Source organism: Chlamydotis macqueenii, chromosome 1 (genome assembly GCF_036417535.1).
Source record: "Chlamydotis macqueenii isolate bChlMac1 chromosome 1, bChlMac1.mat, whole genome shotgun sequence".
Taxonomy (NCBI): domain Eukaryota; kingdom Metazoa; phylum Chordata; class Aves; order Otidiformes; family Otididae; genus Chlamydotis; species Chlamydotis macqueenii.
In genome coordinates, this window is record NC_141556.1 from 32726021 (window position 1) to 32745582 (window position 19562).

A 19562-nucleotide genomic window follows, 5' to 3' on the forward strand; every position below is an offset into this window, starting at 1 on the left:
AATTCAGGATACCAACCAGGTTATAAAAGTCACAGTTTCTCTACCTCTAGGCGGTAGACAGAGCTGGCTCACTGCAAGGGGCAAAAATAATGACTCTTCTAAGAGGACATAGCAGACTGTGTCCTCTTAGAAACACAGAGCCCATCACTGGAAATTGGTCATATTCAAAAGGAAATTAAAAAATTTACCTGCTAGGAAATAGTACTTACACATGTCCAAGCTCATGCGCTATAGTAAAAGCAGCGCTCAATCCATTTTCTTCACTTATAGAACAGCTGCGTAGTGGGTCACACATTGTACCTAGCTCTGCTAAACCTGCAAAATTGAATCCTTAAATAAAAGCTTAACATAATGAATTTTCATGTAGAAGGAGCGACTCTATAAATTAATAAGATAGAACCCAAGTTGAAAGTCATGGCTCAACCATGCAGCAAATTTACAAAAAAAACAAACAATGACCTGGCACCAAAGTACGTGCCAGGGCAGAACCGCATTGAGAAGCTGATTTTTTTGTCTAGCCGACTTAAATTTTGCATTATTTTCTGATTTATTGGTGATTGATTTTTCTCCCTACAGTGACATTCTCATATTTTCTGTTATAAAAACATACTGATTAAAAAAGAATAACTCACCAAGAGTATCACACTTCTCTCTAGCTCTGCAGATATCTTCCCTTGAAGGAAAAGATTTATTTAAAATTATTACAGCAAATAATAGAACATTTTAAAAGTACTTCACTGATGCTATATTAATTACAGCAACTGCAAATCTAATTCTCCATTTTTAATCTTACAGTCCATTCAAACAATTTGCATTCTACTGAGAGAAGTAATTTAAATCCACCAGTCTAAGCTCACAGTATTGCTTTCTATCTAGCTTGCAAAGAATAAAAATTCTAATACTACATTATTTTTCTACAATGCAGAAGGTAGATCAAGCATGAAATGCTGCCGAAAAGCATGCAGATTGCAGTTTACTTGAAACTACCTTATATAGTGGACCATCTGCCCAAATAACAACATAAAATTCAGGACAAATATCTAATAGTCTGAAATGCTGGAGTGTGTTCAACCTGAACACTGGGGAAAAAAAATGAAAAAGAACAGCAAAAGAGGGAATATATTTTGGTGAATGAATATCAGAACGTTCACTGAGGTGATCTGTGTACAGGAAAAATACATACTAATATTTAAATATTTTCCATTTGTCAGCTTTTGGCAATTCTAATTATGCCTGGACTATCAGTAGCATGACTGTATCCTTCAGCTGATTCCATTGTGTACACCACTCTGTCCCTGTCACGTGTATGGTATATATACAATGGTTAAAGGCTTCATTTCCTTGTAATGATTTCAGGTCTAAGTAACTTCGTCTTTAATGAAAGGTTCATCAGATGGTCAGCTACCAACATAGCATTGTCAGACTAATTGTTCATTTATTGATAATCGGTGGTTTGGGAAATGCAAGATAGTCTTTATTCACTTCAATTACCTACGAACAGTATCAGTGGAATGGTTAAAAAACAGTGTAAAAAAACCTGAAGCATTTGTCTAATCCAGCTGAAAAATTATGGCTATTTCAGATACTGTACCTAGTGATAAGAACAGCAGTATCATGATGAGAAGGGTGAGCATCATCCAAAGTGTTCTGTGCTTGCTGCCATAAGCAAAAATTACGAAGAGTTGTAGCTGCATTAAAAGTAATAGCTGGTCCTTCCTAAGCAAGAAATGGACAAAAAACAAATAAGGGTTTTAATATTCATGCACTTGCACTTATTACTTTGTTATTTGTGCTCCTTATCTGCAAAACAATGACTGTACATGGAAAGAAAGTCAGGAGGACTCCACATCAGAGTTCACTCACACAGATTTGTTTGTAGGATCAGATCTTAATTTAGCCACAAGCCATCAGTCATGAGAACTCATTATTTTAATCAATGTGTGTCAGCATGCACCATGTGTTAAATATTAAAAAACAGAGTGACAAGACGTTTATGACAAATAAATACAAAAACATGTATTTGAAAAGTGTGTACTTCTTACAATCTTAAAATATTACAGTTGTTAGAGCTGAAAATCCTCTATAAAAGCTGTCAATTCCTTGTCATGTTCTGGTATAACCAGAACTTATGTAGTTTGTCATAAGCTTTCATACAATATCTGATTTATATCCATTTAGGTCAACAGAAGGTGACCTAATAGAGAGATGGGGAAATACAGGCATTAAATAAAGGCTCTGCAGTTAACCTCACATTTGACATTTAGTCTGTTATTTTAAAATAAAATTTTATAGTTAAAATATTTTGTATTTAAAATTAAAAAATTTTAAACTTTGGAATTACAATGCATATTCATGTATTTTGTTTCTTCTATTAGAAATAAGTCTTTTTAATACTTTTCTTACCTGTTCATTGTGAATTACAATTAATTTTACAATAACTATATTTATAAGATTTCCAATACTTGAATCTTTATAGATTGCAGCAACCTAAAGAGAAAAGAGTCAGAATATTAGAACATTAAACTAATTTGATAAACTATATCTATTTTTGTCATGCAAACAAGCTATCAAAGAAAAACAAGTTGCTACACAACAGACATCTCATGCATCCGTCTGTACCTTTCTACCCAAGGATATTGTGACAAACCCAAAAGAGTTGCCCAGCTTTTAATATCTAAATAGCTATAATTTTATATTCATTTCCAAACACTTAAGACACCATGTTGAAATGCTAGTGCAAAAAAGTATAGTTATACACTGTAAAATGTAGTTTATTGATAAAATATCAAAGAAAGAACAAAAGTAACATTACTGTGACTGTCATAGACATAAGCTAGTTTATGCAGATGATTCACAGAATCAATATATAAAATATTAGAGGGTTTTAGAAAGCAACTTTGAACCAGTAAGTTTTTGCCCTTGCTTTTAATGGAAGCTAGACTGAGCTGTAAACCTGTATTGAAAATACACGACACATATAAAGGTTTCTTTCTTCATTCATAAAATTTATATTTACATATCCAACAGGCATTTTTATATATAATCTTGCAGACAGACAGTAAAAATCATGAGTCAATTCCATAGATCAAAGTGAACCACTTGGAAAGTTATTCTTCATAAAAGCATTTTAAAAGTTTATTCATTCTTAATAACAGCTTCAGAGATCCCATCCTTATGAATTCTACAATTTGGCTTAAAGAAGTTACTGAATGACAGCCTTATCTAAATAAGAGTTGCCCTTAAACACAGAAGTACTGGCTTTCCTCCCTTTTGGCTTGTGCTCAGGCTGCCAGGCTACAAAATAACAGGATCAAGGAACTGATCCAGCAGAAAAATAATATTTTAATTTTTTTGGTGTCATGTTATATTGATCAACATGATCTCACTCCTGGTGCAGCTCCTCCAACACAGGTGCTGACAGAGGGAAAGGTGCAGAAGAATAGAGTCCTTTAAAAAGTAGCCTACATTTGAACTGGCTCAAATTGCTTGTGAAACCACAACCTTGCTGTGTAAGAATCCTATGCACTTGAGCCCAAGTAATTCTGCTAAAAGTTGGAAGTGACAGAGCACTGGCTCTTGACTCATATCCTCCCTTTCTCTAAACTGGAGAGAGCACAATGTGCAGTGTTGTCCTTCATTCTTTTGTTGATACACGAGCTGGAAACAGAGGATTCTATAAGGACAGAGAAGGAGCTTGAGTTTTGGAATTCATGTGGAGAACACATTTCAGAGCAGCACAGCTATTGTCTGCTTCCTTCCATATGAACTCCATTCTTGGTTCCTAACCAGCAAGTGTCCAATTAATCTAAGGTGAGAATAAGTAGTATCTCTCAAGCACTCACTGAAGCTTTCAATTAGGCATAGACACACTCAGAATATCTTTATCAAAGAAAAGGTGCCTGTAAAGGCTCAAGCACTTCTTAGGTACAAGAGGTTATGTGAATTTGGATGGAATAAACTACCATTTTGCTACTATCAAAACTACTTTTAAACTACCACAAACCATCAAACTGTCAAGCTCATAGTGTGTTCTTATAGTTTGAGATCCACTTTGAAAAACCAAGAAAGGTGGGGTTTTTTTTTCCTGGATATTTATCTTCCCCATTAAATATCACAGGCAAAGTACGTTCTTGAATGAATTGTCGTCTTAGAATAACATAACACAATTATCACCTTCATCTCAGCTCATGTAACTAACAGTAAGTGAGCTGTCTAAATTCCTTCAACAGTCAATGGAGAACGAGAAAGGATGAACTGTTGTGTAGATATGCCTATCTGAGGACACACATTTAGACATATTTATTTTCATACAAGGCAGTAAGATAAGTTACTTCATTTCTTCATCCCTTTACTATGGAGGGAGATAAGATGTCTAATTTTCAGATGTATGAGGCTAGGGGAGATTAATTCCAGCCCAGCTATTTCAAGTTTTATTTCTCTTTAGCAAAGAAGAAACAGAAGACGAGTTCATATGGCATTCTGAAATCACATCAGAGAGGAATCTGAAATCAGATCTGCAAGTACCTTTGGCTTATAATGTGAAGACGCTTGTCCCGAGGAATGACTCTCCTGCCACTTAAGCTGATGTAAGAGCCACTTAAAATAGGTAATTCTTTATAGCATAAACCTATACAAGATTACATGCATATAACGTTAAAAGGGAAGTTTTTATGGAAGAGGTAACAAAGCCAGAGTGTTTCGTGTCTAAATTATAATGTTGAAATAGGCCTTACTATAGAAATACAGTAAACAGAATCCTAGAATGATTTGGGTTGGAAGGGACCCTTAAAGATTATCTAGTCCAACTCCCCTGGCCATAAGCAGGGACATCTTTCACTAGATCAGGTTGCTCAAAGCCCCATCCAATCTGACCTTCAACTCTTCCAAGGATGGGGCACATCCACAGCTTCTCTGGACAACCTGTCCATTTGAAATATTTGAGCAAACATATTTCTTCAAAACCCAATACAAGTTACTCCTACCTCAGAGGAGATGCATAAGAATAATTAACTAAGAAGAGAGAAAAATCTCTCATTGCATACCTGAAGAGAATCTGTTACAGGACCTTCAACACCATACCCATTCACCATCTGAGTTATCTACTGGCTATCTCTGTCTGTAGAACAGCTGAGGCCTGAAATAATGTCACTTAGATGCCAGAGGCCAGCAGTTCTTGCCGGAATCTGAAGCATACTTTCTCTCATACGGGACAGGTAAGCTCATGCTAAACATAAAAGTAACACTGCTCTCATTAACCCTATGTTTGAGTCAAAGTATGGATCCTTTGTCTCATGGGCACTTTCATGACCTCCAAACATTTAGTTATTACCACTGCTTTCGAAAGATCAATGAGCAAGACTCTGTGCTGATAATGAAATGCCCTTAGTAGTGAAGTAAGGTACATTCTGCAGGCTGGCTGAATACATGTGTGAAGAGAAAAATCCTGAGTTGAAAACCACAAACCAAACTTAAAGATTTACCTAGGGAACTGTACAGGTGAAAATCATCAACAGAGACTTGAAATGATGGATTAATGCAGGGAAGTATCAAAGATCTGGAATATGAGATTCTTTTTTTAGTGAAAAAAATAAAGGTATAAGTACTCCTTGCTCCTGTATTTTAAGGTTACCTATTTCAAGGCTCTTTTATTGGAAGTATTCATGAAAAAGGATGATGAAATTGGATAGGAATTTGATAAAATACATCTCATTTCTTTACAATTTCCAGATCTACTTGCTTTACAGTGATCTAAATCCAGGCTTCACAGAAATAGGAGGTAATAGTCAGGACAAAGGGAAATTAGTTTCAAGAGATTTTTCAGGCTCTTAAAACCAGCATCCACACCACAGAACAGTTCAGACCACACAGCCACAAAGAAAAAGGAAAAAAAAAAAATGAGGCTAGTAACCATTCAGTTAAAGGATGACAGCTTTTTCATGAAATTCTCAAAGATTAAGTCAGATCTTGTCATCACCACAGCTGTGGCTGCCAGGTGACTGGAAGCAACTTGGTCACAATAAAGTTTAGTTTCTCTTGATATTCCTGTTGTAATCATCCATTAAACTGGGACTGTGAATTGTAGCAAAATGTCCTATTTCAAGAAGGGGCTAGAAAACAAGCAAGTACATCTAGAGGCTGGAAGACAAGTAAATGATATATCCAAAATGAATCAGACTTCTTCAGCTCTTTTTTTTGTAAATGTTGTATTGTAAGACCTCTTTTCTTTCCTATTGTCTGTTAGACACCACCATGGTACCAGAAAAATAAAAACACTCATATCCCTTGAAAGAAACATGGTATCGGTTCTTAGCTCACATGACTTTTGCAGGCTCCAACAATCTCTTTATTTATCACTGTAGTGCTGAAAGGATGTAAGATATCCAGGATCTGGGAGATTTCTCCTTCACCTCTTCTACTGTCATATTCTGATTCTGTCATGTACTTTGTAAGACCCCAGAATTGTCTGAAATCATGAGATAAAGAAGTCATCACAGCATTTATTGCTTCACTGAGGGAATGAGAAAGAGCTGGCGTTGTTCCTATTTAATCTGTAATTCTGTACAAAGCTGTGCTTTCACCAGTGGAACCTAATGCCAGCAGAGACTTCTCATGCAAACTTGCATAAGTATACCTACACACTTACCATTTTTTCCCCCTATGAGTTTTAGGTCATCTCCTGTCCCTTCATCCAAATCCTCTTCAATCTGCAATCCCTTGAGTTAACCAAGCAGAGGTTCTAGATGACTCCCTATTGTGCTTAAGTGGATGCAAAAAGGAAGAATACTTCCCTTTTAAAGGCTGAGTCATCCTGCCAGGAATGTCTGTGCTCTGTCTTATCTCTAACTTGGGACTGAGATGGTTGCAAAGACATCCCTTTAATATTGCAATAACTCAGTAAATGGTGACTTAATCATCATCACAGCCACTTGACGAAAATATGTACAAAGTGTATAACAAGATCCCATTAAATGCCATGTACAGCTCAGATGCCAAAGCATCCTTTCAGTATCTGAAAGAAACTACCTGAAAAGATAATTTCAAAAGGCACAACCATAGTCTGTCCTCTCTAGCCATTAGAAGCTACTCAGAGAAAGATATGAGTACTGCTTGGCAAAATGTCTCCTTCTTATAAAAGAGATGAGTCCCAGGTAGCTTAGAGCAAAGCCTTTGTCATAATTAAACAGTACCAAGGCTTCACCGTAGGGACAGACATTGAACCCTGTACTACTGAGGAGAAAGTCATAGAGACAAATACTAGTCTAATCATGAAATATCTAATTAACAACCACCACCACCATCTAGGTAATAACAGTAATAAATAGCACTAACAGCAGTGAAGTATAAAGATGGGCAAGTATGTGCCTGCCTGCCTACATACTGCAAAATTTAATAGAATCATTTAGGTTGAAAAAGACCTTTAAGATCATTGAGTAAAACCATAAATCTGCCAAGTCCACCACTAAACCATATCCCTAAGCACCACATCGACATATCTTTTAAATATCTCCAGGGATGGTGACTCAACTGCTTCCCTGAGCAGCCTGTTCCAATGCTTGATAACCCTTTCAGTGAAGAAATTGTTCCTAACAACCAATCTCAACATCCTCTGGCCATTTCCTCTTATCCTATCACTTGTAACTTGGGAAAAGAGACCAACACCCACCTCGCTACAACCCCCTTTCAGGTAGCTGTAGAGAGTGATAAGTCTCCCCTCAGCCTTATCTTCTCCAGACTAAACAACCCCAGTTCTCTGAGCTGCTCCTCATAAGGTTTGCACTCTAGGCCTTTCACCAGCTTTGTTGCCCTTCTTTGGACACACTCTAGCACCTCAATGTCTTTCTTGTAACGAGGGAGCCAAAACTGAACACAGTATTCAAGGTGTAGCCCTCCCTACTCCTGCTGGCCACACTAGTCCTGATAGAAGCCAGAATGCTCATTGGCCTTCTTGGCCACCTGGGCACACTGCTGGCTCTAATACCTCTGTATTACCTGGTGGATTTGAAGATGTAGTGAGGTATGAGGCATTACAACGTTTAATATACAGGCACTCTGGAGCTGGAATACAAAGACAGTCACAATTTTTAAAATAGTAGGGTTTTTTTATACACATATAGACATTCATACATCAAAATAAGCAGCAAGTCTAGCTCAGAGAACTTTGTATGAATGATACTTTAAAAATAATTGTTTCCATCTATATATCATTGGTGTATAATCAAACATCCATTTTCATTTTAACCATGTCAAAGTGCACAAGATCATGTGGTTTTATATATACAGAAGAAAAAATATGATAAGGTATAGAGCCCAAACAAGAAACAAATGCTTTTGTGCTGGCTCGCCAGATTTCACTGAGAGAAAAAGCACTGCACGTTCCTGCAACACTAGTAATAATACACTGACCTGAGTGAAAAAAGGGTAAAACACAAGCCTAGTAGTCTTAGATGCAAGAAGCAATATACTCATTGCTAAATTTTGACTTTAAAAATATTTATTGCCTTTCAGATGCCAGTCATACAAATGAAATTATTAACCTACAAAGTAAGTCTACTGCCTATTTATGAATTACGACTATATGGCAGCATCAGTAATGTCAAGTATTCTTAATTGCTAGTATCCATCTGTGTTTTCCCAGTGTTACGGAAAGATGAACTGTTAACAGCTGTATGAACTGCAAAGAAAGTATAAAAACATTCCTTAAATTCATCTCCTATATACTAGGACAAAATCATTTGGCTGCTTCTTAATTACGGAGGTAGCACACTGGTGCGTGGGATTTTTCCACATCAGAAGTATTTCACGATCAATGCTTATGATTAGCTGTCAGAACAGCAGAAGAAAAAAGTATAAACAAGATTACAACTAGAAAACTTTTTTGCTGTTAAGATGTTACTCACTGCCTTACATTTTACATCTCAGTAAATTACAGTAGCCACAAAATATTGGTAAAATGACAGTAACTATTTCAAGGTACTTCCATGGCAGCTTGATTTGCACAGATCTGAAAGACTATATAAAGAAAAAACACAACGGAGAGTCAAAGTCATTTACGTGCAGTCCGAGTTAGGAATCTGTCTTGATGAAAATTAAAATACTAGCTTTTAATACCATTTTATAATTTTTATAATGGTACTATTTTACCATTATATAATGCCATTGTACAATTTCACAGTCTCACTACAAGTTAAGTGATCCAAATTGATGCTGTCTCAATCCTCTCCTTGAATGCATGGCTGCCCCTCTCCCATGCTCCAGCTCTAGCACTCACGCGACTAGGCAGCCAGCCAAGTTCACCATCTGAGCTGGCCAACACAGGCCTACCACAGGTGGTTTTACATGTCAAGTTTTCTTTCCAGAAAGGCAAGATTACAAAGTTCTTGCTGCAAGCAGACTAAGAACAGATCAATAAGTTCTTTACCACCAAACTAACTATATAAGTAGTAAATTTCTCAAGAAGACATCAATAATCAGGTACCAGATTCAAAAAAATGAGGACAGTACCTCAAAATGTATCATGGAACTAGATTTGATGAGGTTTCTGTGCTATTACAGCAAACTCCAGCGTCTTAATGAATTATTTCAGTTGCTAAGATCAAGCCTTTGTGTTAGGGACTTCAAACTGTCACAACAACATACCTAAGATAGAGTCCTCCAGTGACTGCCTGCTCTGCCTATGCGACACTTGGAGGAACAAGAAAGAGCACTGCGAGTTAAGCACAGATTTCTTTATTCTTTTATTTATTACTTCACATTAAATAATGCCACTCTATTTCAATACAAAAGTTTTGATAAAGTCCTACGGTAAAGGTATTCCTTGTACTTTTAAATAGATATTTCCATCAGAACTAGTAAGTATTTCCAAGACATAGTGTAAATGCTGTGAGCATTTACATAAATTGCCAAGATTTATGCAATTTTAAAGAAATGAGAAAATGCATTCCAGTTACAGTTCAGTGGGATTACTTGCACACTGAGAGTTAAGACTTTTCAGGTTGAATTGGATGAGTGACAAGACACTTAAAACCCTAAAAATATTTAGCAGTATATTTCAGTTCTTATTTTCCACTCATAAAACTGTTTCTTATAGAAGCAAGTTTACTTCAGAGGCTTTGTTGATAAAAAAAAAAAAAAAAAAAAAAGAAAAAAAAGAAAAATAGGCCAGGATCCCAAAGGTTCTTATGGAAGCAAGATATCTAAGTTTCATTAAAATGTAATGGGATTTATATGCTTAAACTTTTTACGTTTCTTAAATCCAAGCCAAAGCTTGATATCCTTAAAAGAGTAGAGTGAAATGCTTGATTCATTTAAAATGCCAGCAGCCTGACAATTTCCCATAACAGGAGAAATTGCTTGACCAGGCACAAGTACCAGTTATATTTAATAATCAAAAAATCAGAACTATCTGTATTATGGCAGAAAGGATAAAATTTAATAGTTTCATTTCTTCCCTTTATGGGTAATGAAATAAGACTAATAATGGTTCTATTTCAAACTCTAATAGGCTGTGGGTCAAGAAACAACCCACCTGCATACTGATGAATTTTAATACAGATGACTACCATTCTTTGCTATGTTATTTGTTTTCCTGTTCTTCACATTGATTACCAGCTTACTGAAAAATAACTATTACAGGGAAGGAAAAGGAAGGGAAAAGGAGAGACTGAAGACTGTATCTTCATATGCATTATTTGATTTGTTTGACAAAGCAATACATATGTGAGTAGAGGGTTGGATCAGGTGAGTTCCAATGGTGCCCTTACAACTTAAATTATTCTGGGATTCTACGACATCGCTAAAATGCTTCAAGGAGAAGGGATATGAGCTGGGATATATATTCATGGTGGGTTGGGGAGAAAATTAACTGGACTGTGAAGAAAATTTTTTTGAGAATTAAGATCTGATTTTATACTGAAAAAAGTACATTTAGAAAAAGCCAAACATTTCCAGAAATAATATCTTAACAAACTTTTATTTGAAGACTACATTCAGACATAGCAGCATACATGTAGAATAAAAGCTGCCAGAAGATGTCAACTATACATCTTACTATCTACTGTGGACTCAAAGATATTAAATTCACATTAAAGATAGCGTTTTATTGTATGCCATTACCTCAAAGCCAGCAATAACTGCCCTAAGCCCTACTTTTATAGTATAGATAGGTAAGCACAAGAATTAAATCACAAGCTTTTTAACAAAGAACTAGTATTCTTTCACTCATACATGTATATGTTAAATGCTAGGTCTTAAAAGCAGTTCATATAGACTCTCTTTAGCAGCAATTATACAATTTATATCCTGTCTACCTAGTAGAAGTCCAATTATGTAAGTAAGAAGACACAAGAAACATTGCACTGTAAAGAACAGTGGCTGAATCTACAACATCTACAGCTGCAGGAACAATGTTCTAAAAAAAGATCAGGAATTACATTAGCTATAATCACAACAGCACCTAACGAAAATCTACAATATATGTTCCATTTCATCTTTTTGTAAAGTTTTTTACAAAACAGCTTCAATTTTAAAACAATATTTTAACCATTTAATTTTGGTTCTTTGTACAGCTCTGTACTAAAGAAGTAACTTTATTAAAAAAATCCATCTTTGGGATCAGTTGTTTCTAAAATAATTCTAAATTGAGTCTGTACTCTAAGTTAAAGAAAAAATGCAGTTTTCAATACTTTATTTTAATACATGAACTTTCAGATCTTCACACTACTGCCAGTAGAAAAATTCAGAAGACTATCAAATTAAAGTATGCTAATCTCCCTTAAAATTTAATTATTCTTCTTATAAATCAATTAGAGAAAATTCTGTCTTCTAAATTTAGATGCCTACATCTGCGTAATAGCTGACAGCACCTCAACTGCCATCAGCTGGAGATCTAGACACTAGAGTGAGAAGAATTCAGTTCAGTTGCCTAACTACACATTATCCACTGCCACTTCAGATGCTATACGTTATCAGACACCTATATAAAACCAGCAGATATGACACATGATCTACAGGAGACTTGCACCCTTGTGAAGCAGCAGCTGAGGCCAAGTCAGATGTCCTATTGCACCTTAAATAGCACTGGACACTTCTATGAAGCAAATTAATTGATCTGAGTGGAAATTAGAGAATTATTCTGTTCATCCAAAAGTAGATGTCTATAACTGGTCAAGTGAATAGCACTCCTATTTAAAGCAGATATCTCCATAGATACCTATTATGTAGATGTCTTAGTTTACAAGCCCGAAATTAGATGCAGTTTCATACAAATTAAGTTTCTTGAGTAGATGGAAGGACAAAAATCTAGAAATAATTACTATGCAGGATGTTTTAGCACACCTTTTCCTAAAAAAATGGTTCAACAGATGTCATGGTAAGCCTTCTGATTTTACAGAGCTTACTGTACTAGATCTTGGATCAATAAAAGAAGTGACTTTTGGGTCAAGAAAGAATTCACCACAGAAGGAGCTTGACTAAATGATGCCAAAGTCTGACCCATATTAATTTGAAATTACTTGAAAAACTAAGATTACTCTAACCAAGTATTTTTTCACAATGCATTTTAACCTCCATCTGCTGTAATTAATCTATATGTTTAACTCATTGAAGTTTCAGAATTCTTCTAACATAATAGCAAATCAGGAAATAGGTTACTGCTTTAAACTGAAAGGATCCATAATCTGAAGTTTTGGCTCTACTGTTTTTTTTTCTGATGTTTATGGAACCTCTTAATATAGAATTCAGTAAAACTAGAAGACAGGAAAGTTGCAGAAGAGAAAAATAACGGAACAGAAATAAGTGAAATTGCTGATACTTATGAATTTAAGTTTACTTACTATTGACATCAGTGTTAGTACGTAGTGCTGTAAATTCTGCCCATGGTGACGAACCATTTTGGCGTCAGCTGTAACCATCACTTCTACATATCTTGGATAGGAAAGAAAACGTTTTTTCCTGGAATGCAGATTGCCACCATCCTCTATAGATAGGTTATTTAAAGCATACTCTAAACTGAGAGACTTCTGTAAAACAGCGCTCTCTTCATTTAAACTACTGGAGGCTGGGTGTTGTAAAGTGCTGCTCTTCAACTCTTTTTCTGTAAAGTAAAAAAAAAAACATTTACTGTTGAATGCAGTTTCTAAATTTAAAAGAAGAAACAGGCAAAAGGCTGCCCAAAATAGACAAAGTGAATTTATATTTATGATCTTATTTCCAAGAGAATCAGTGCAAGAATTAAAAAAATATATTAAACATGGAAGGCTGTAATAGGAACATCAAATTAGACATCTTGTACATTATAATAGTTCTATTATATATGAATTCATTGTTAAAAGTTAGTTAGGAGATAGCAGTATACAGTTTCTAGAATGCAGTATAATCCAAAGAGGCAGGCTAGAAGGAGATAAGCACTACATCTTAAGCAGTGCAAAGGAAGCAAGTTAAATAAACAAAACACATTTTTTACACACAAACCTTTGACACCAACAGAACCAATCAAAACAAGCCAAAGGACCAATCAAAACAAGCCAAGACTAGGCCTGAGTCCTGAATTCAAGTCTCTATTGACTTTTTCATTCATCTAACATATTTATATAAATATGGAGCTTACTTCATAAGCAAGTACGCATCAAAAGCCTTCAGTGACTTCCTTGACAGCTTTGTTAATATTCCATATGTAGGATCAGGTTCTAAAGGAGTTATATAACTTACTCAGATACCTCCAAACTAAATACTGTACTAATTCCAATTACGCTGTATGGTCCAGCCACCAGCAGCTTCTGATGCTTGATATATAAAATCCAAGCATTGATCAGGGCGTCATCTTAGCAATAGCCTACATAAAAATACTTAACTGAGAAGCACATCTGCATTCTCACTACTTCCCAGAACTTAAGCACCTAACTAGACACTTCAGCCCTCTTAGAACAAGCCTCCACTGTCTTTGTGGAAGCTATATTTCCTCTCAAAAAGTAGCTGCCAAAGGATATGTCTCCTAACCCTTTTATTGTAAAGACTTACCAACTACAGCACTGACTCAAAAATTCAGAGATGCCAACTCTGTCACCCTCAACTTGAGAAGATTTACATCTACGCATTCCATATTTCAAGGGAAGAGCCCTCATCCATAAATTTTAAGCTACTTTTGAAAGATCATTCTGTCCTCTTTAAAGTTAAGGCACAATATGGCCAGAAAACAACAGTAGAGGGACAACAGCAAGCACTTTAACGTTTGCTGAGTAATTGTCTACAAGTTTGTCACAAGATATAGCTGTAATAATTGCAAAAACTATTAGCACTAACAATAACGAGGGAAGAATTTGGGGACCGGCTTTGAAAAGGAACTTGTTCGTGAGTACCTACATATATTAGATGTGTTCAGACTGACTGAGTTTGGTGCACTGAAGAGAACTGGCTGAAGCAATCCCATATGTACATCACCTTCGATAGGTCACAGAAGGTGCTTGAGACTTCAGAGTACTGGCAAAATGGAAAACAGCATCTATATTTAAAGTGGGAGTTTAAAGAAAACCTACATTTATGGACCAGCCAAGAGAAATTCAGTACCAGAACAAATCAAATTAATTTGTTTATAAACACCAGAAATCAACAAGTGGATCAAGTGGATGAGTAATAGCTATCATATTTATCAAAAACATGTTACGGCAAACTGAGATGAGCTTCCCTGTATTAAGGAAACAGGATTTATGGATAGAGAAAATGCAGCAAATGTCCTATCCTGACTTAAGGCTTGCCCTAAGGTTTCCAACTGATTTTTCATCAGGAAGTTTGTTTAGAATAAACCAGTACAAAGTGAGGAAAAGATCAGTTAGACAATTTTAGAAGTAATTACCAATTTCAAACTAAAAAGGTGTACTAAATGCTATGCCTCTCCATATCCTCTCTCAAGGTTCACTGACTAAAGAAAGTCATAATCGTAAGTATTGCCAGATACACTCTGTTCCTCCTTGAAGGGAGGATGTGAACAACCAGGCACGACTAGCATTAAAGGAGATAAATCTCTTATTTAGAAGGACAGAAAGATGACAATACAAGGTTTTTCTCCATGAATATTTCTCCAACTTCACTCCCCCCTCACATGACAATAATCCCTGGCTCACAGTCTTTTGTAGTTGGTCCAATAAATGAAAAGGGGGAAATGACCACATTCTTAATGCTTCAAGCCTTTTTCTCACACTAGGTTGATTATATTAATAGAATTCTCATATGCAACATAGAAAACCCCACACAAACTGAAAGACTTCTACTTTGGTTCAGTTCATACTATTAATCATAAAAAAGAGGAATAGCAACACTTGCTTGGTTTTCAAACAAATTACTAACTCCTTGTTCTGCAATGACAATCAATGAATAGATAGCATCAGCTTCCTAAAATAGAGGTAAAGAAAAGAAATACTTTTCACTAGAATACATTATCACAGAGACATTATCATGGATATTTCTTTTTTTTTTTTTAACATGCCCATTTTGTCCTACATTTGAATTAGCCATGGGCAGAAAAAAAGAGAAATGGCTACCAAGCCTACGTGAAAGAAATATGTACGTTCTAATGGAAAAATCTGGAGACAAATATTATTTATGAAAATGAAATCTTGCTTTTTAAAAAAAATAAATCTGACATTTGAAAAAGTGACATTCAAATCTGAAGTATGACTATACCTGAAACTTCACAAGGTTTATGGGATTTCTGATACTTTTTTTTAAGTTCTTCATGCTTGTATATAAGATGTGGTTTGTTATGCTCATCTTCATGTTCACCTCCATCTGCTTTCATCAGAGGTTCTAAAAAATATTCACCATCATGTGCCTGAAAGGTGCCCATCTGAAAGTAAGAGAAGTAATCAATGTATTTTCCACGAAAAATACTGATTAAAAAAAAAGTCATTAAAATAATAAACTATTTAGATAATACTTTTAAATTAATGGAAGTAAATTTGCATATGAGACAGGAAACTTCAGTGGAAGCTGGAGATGGAAGCTTGAAGGTAAGGCAAAGAGAAGTTTGCTTTCAGAGACTTGTCCCACCAGAATAGCTCATTAACAGGCTACCTTGCTTAAAAACAATGTATCACAGATAATCACTGGACAGACTTAATGAAACAAAGGACATCACAAAGGTAAAGAGAATCTAGGTATAACCAAGCAGGATCAGCTGTGCAAAGGAGAGTAGAGGCCATCAAGAAATTCAGGATTTGAGTGTTGTCCAAATCCTAGACTGATTTGTCACCTTCTGTCCTTTATATAATTCATATAATATTTTTCTTCTAAAACTGCATTTAGCCCATAGATTAGAAACAGTGTTAACCTGCTATTCTTTTTAAAGACTTTGAAACAAGTTCCAGGAATTCAAAGTTGACTGTTTGATTGATGTGTTTTTCTCCTCAATTTTTTCCCCCACTATACAGCAGACACACATGAGTAACTATGTAATGGGAACCAAAGGAACTTGGTTACTAACGAAAGCACTGGCACCTATACAAAAAGAAAAAAAAAAAAAAAAAAAAAAAAAGAGCTCCTTTTCCCCACCCCTCCACCCCATAATCCATTGAATTATTAAATCCTAAACCAGAATCTCTTCTCTCTCACTGCACTTCTAACTGAATTCATAGTTTCCTATGGCTTAAGTACCTTGTTTCAGAAGACTGTGAGAAGGGAAAAAAAATATGTTAAGAATTTCACCAAATAATTTTCAGACTTTTTGGCAACTTCCTCACTTCAGTCAATTAAGCACCTAGAGTGAGCAGGTGCACTGCAACAACTGTTAGTTGTTTTGCCATATTAGTGAGGCATATTGAAAGAAAATATATATAATATGGTTTAAGAGATTAAGTGCTCATGTCAACCTTGAAACTCACGGTTATAGAGAGAGTGGCAGAGCAAGCTACATAAGAAGTGAGAAAAGGGTTTTTTTAAGCAACCTACAAATAGTCTTTAAAAATCTCCTGCAGACTACCTTGGTGTCCAGGGTATTGTACTGGAGTTATAATATCCCCTTGAATTTGGGATCCTTCTAGTAGTTAGCAGTTTTCTATGTTTAAGTCTGTTAGGCTTCAGGCACACGTCAGACTATCTATAATCTTGTCTCATACACAACATGCATATCATCGAAAATTACAGATGCTGTAAATCCACTGTGGATAGATCCTCTGCACCACCTTTGTTGCAGAATGAAAAAGAGACTCAACCAAATAATATGTTCCTTTCAAGACAGTTTACATCTTCACTTGCAGAAACACTTTTTCCCCCTCAGTTTCATTTAAATTCTTTGCAAGTAGTCTTCATGCTGGATCCTTTATGTTCAGTTCAGCTGTCTTACATCCAGTGTTTCCAGGGCCTGTGATTTGTAGAGGACAGCAGATCAAGCATACTGAGAACACTATGGGCCTCCCTGGAAAGGGCCTCATGAAAACAGATATGTCACAGCTTGTCAGTTAGTCCTAAGTAGGTGCAACCTTCTGGGCAAAATGACAGGAACAGACAAGAAGAACCTGTCACTCAGGGCCAAAGCAGCAAGAACTGATGCTAAGATTCATATTGATGTTTATTATATAAATTATTAAAGTACCAAAACATGATAAATTTGGCCCCATACTATTTGTGAACACTAACAAATTAACCCTTTTCTCCTGACATATCATAAATCCTATTTCTAGATAAGAGACATTTAAAATGTTATTTTAGATTTAAGCAAAAACTTTATTGCTACTGCTTTATTCCACACATACATTTCACTTCACTCCTACTCCTTCTAATAGCTATGGCAGATATGCCGTATTGGTTTCTTCAACGGCTTTTCCAACTAACAGGCTTTCAGATTTTAAAAAGAAATGGTTTCAGCTACAACAAACATACCAATTATGAGAATAATAGCACAGAACTAATAAGGAAAGAGTTTATGCTACATTTTAACCTAAACTAATCTTAGAGAATATCAGACTTCCACTGGAATTTATGAACTGCAAGAACAAGGCTGTATTTTAGTACCATTTCACACTCAAAAAAAAACCCCAAAAAAATCTCTAAGACGTATGTTTTTAAGTGAGTCTGATCACTTTGAAAATTTCACTCAGAATCCTGACCCCATACTCAACCAACTGCTACCAGAGGAAAAATCCTGCCTAGGAATACAAAACTATATTTATACATGTATTATCCTATCCAATGGATTGGGAAGAGTTAACATGAGGCACCACGACTGATCTAAGTCAATCTAGGATTGCTGATACTCCAAAAGAGGTACTCCTGCCCTGCCTCTCCTCTAGATGTGCACTCCCACACTTCTTTGTTTAAGCATTACCAACAGAAATTACGTACACTGTGTACCAACTCCTCTGTGCAGTTAAAAACCTACGCCTCCTACCAAAGAAAGATATTTTTCAACTGAAATAGTAAGAGTCACCTGGAACAGAGGACCATTTTTCCTGGTTTCTGCAACACTTGGCAAAAAAAACAACTTCATATCAGCAAGAGCTTACTGTAAAACCAGCCCATTGAGCAACTCAGAATGGTGCTCCAAAGCCTGCACGTCAAGCTGAGCCTATCAATTAATACACAATACAAAATGCCTAGTAACATCTGTGGCTCAACTTTCATTACTCTGTAGTCTAAATATCTCAATCAGAACTGATACATGTATCTTAATTGAAATACAGAAACCTGCACTGAAAAAAGACACAGTGAAGTAATTTAGGGAAGAAAAAAAAAAAAGCAGGTAATTCTCCCTGTTTTAAAACATACTCAGAAGCAGCAGTAATTGTGCTCATCTTCAAGGTAAATTATTAGAAAAATTGCCTAAAAAGCAAAAGAATGAAACCTCCTTTATTATACCCAAGAATATAAAAAACACACCAAAAAACTACAGCCCAAAAAGTTAGGACAGACAGCTGGAAGGGAAGAATCCTATATTACATTCATGACCTCAGAATTGGTCTTCGCTTTTTCTTTTAAATCAAAAGATTCATAAGTAAGGCACAATAGTTCCTTATGACTGGAGATTCTACCTTTCCAGATACTTGGGCCAACTATTTTAGAAAAGTGGAACCAGGCTTCCACTCACTTACGCACTCTCTAGCTCACTGATTCTTGCACAGCATCCCAGGATCAACTGTCTGTTTAGATATGGAAAAAATAGCTAATAAAAAAAATCTATAATGCAACAAACTTTCATTCTTTTCTCAACAAATTCTCTCCTCCTCAACAATGTATAGGTAAACAATAATTGCTAGCACTGACCAGTTAGAAACACCTCACACCTGCAATCTACAATAAATTTTTTGCACATCCCCTACCCAAGTTGAGAAGAACTCATTATATTGTATGTGAGAAAGACCAAAGAATAAGAGGTGTAAACAGTGCTCTATCTTAAGAAAGGTATATGATATTTGTCATTTAAAACCCAAGTAGGCATTGAGCTTCAAGACAGCAATTCCAATATTTTAAGTTCTCCATGAAGACTAACGATGGATTTTGATTAGCTACACATGGTTATCTCCTCATTTTCCCAACACAAAGGTCTACAAAAATTCAGTTACCAGCTACACTGTCTGTTT

At 35.7% G+C, this 19562-nt stretch overlaps 1 protein-coding gene across 1 annotated transcript in view; it reads right to left on the reverse strand.

The window, feature by feature from the left end:
- The window catches only part of ADAMTS20 (ADAM metallopeptidase with thrombospondin type 1 motif 20), a 98226-nt gene that overhangs the window by 68639 nt on the left and 10025 nt on the right, over positions 1-19562 (reverse strand). The window contains exons 3-8 of the mRNA XM_086740014.1: positions 15673-15835; positions 12831-13090; positions 2404-2487; positions 1592-1716; positions 633-673; positions 210-315 (exon numbers count right to left, since the gene is read on the reverse strand). Coding sequence (XP_086596140.1) covers positions 210-315; positions 633-673; positions 1592-1716; positions 2404-2487; positions 12831-13090; positions 15673-15835 — 779 coding nt within the window. The remainder of the gene's footprint in view (positions 1-209; positions 316-632; positions 674-1591; positions 1717-2403; positions 2488-12830; positions 13091-15672; positions 15836-19562) is intronic.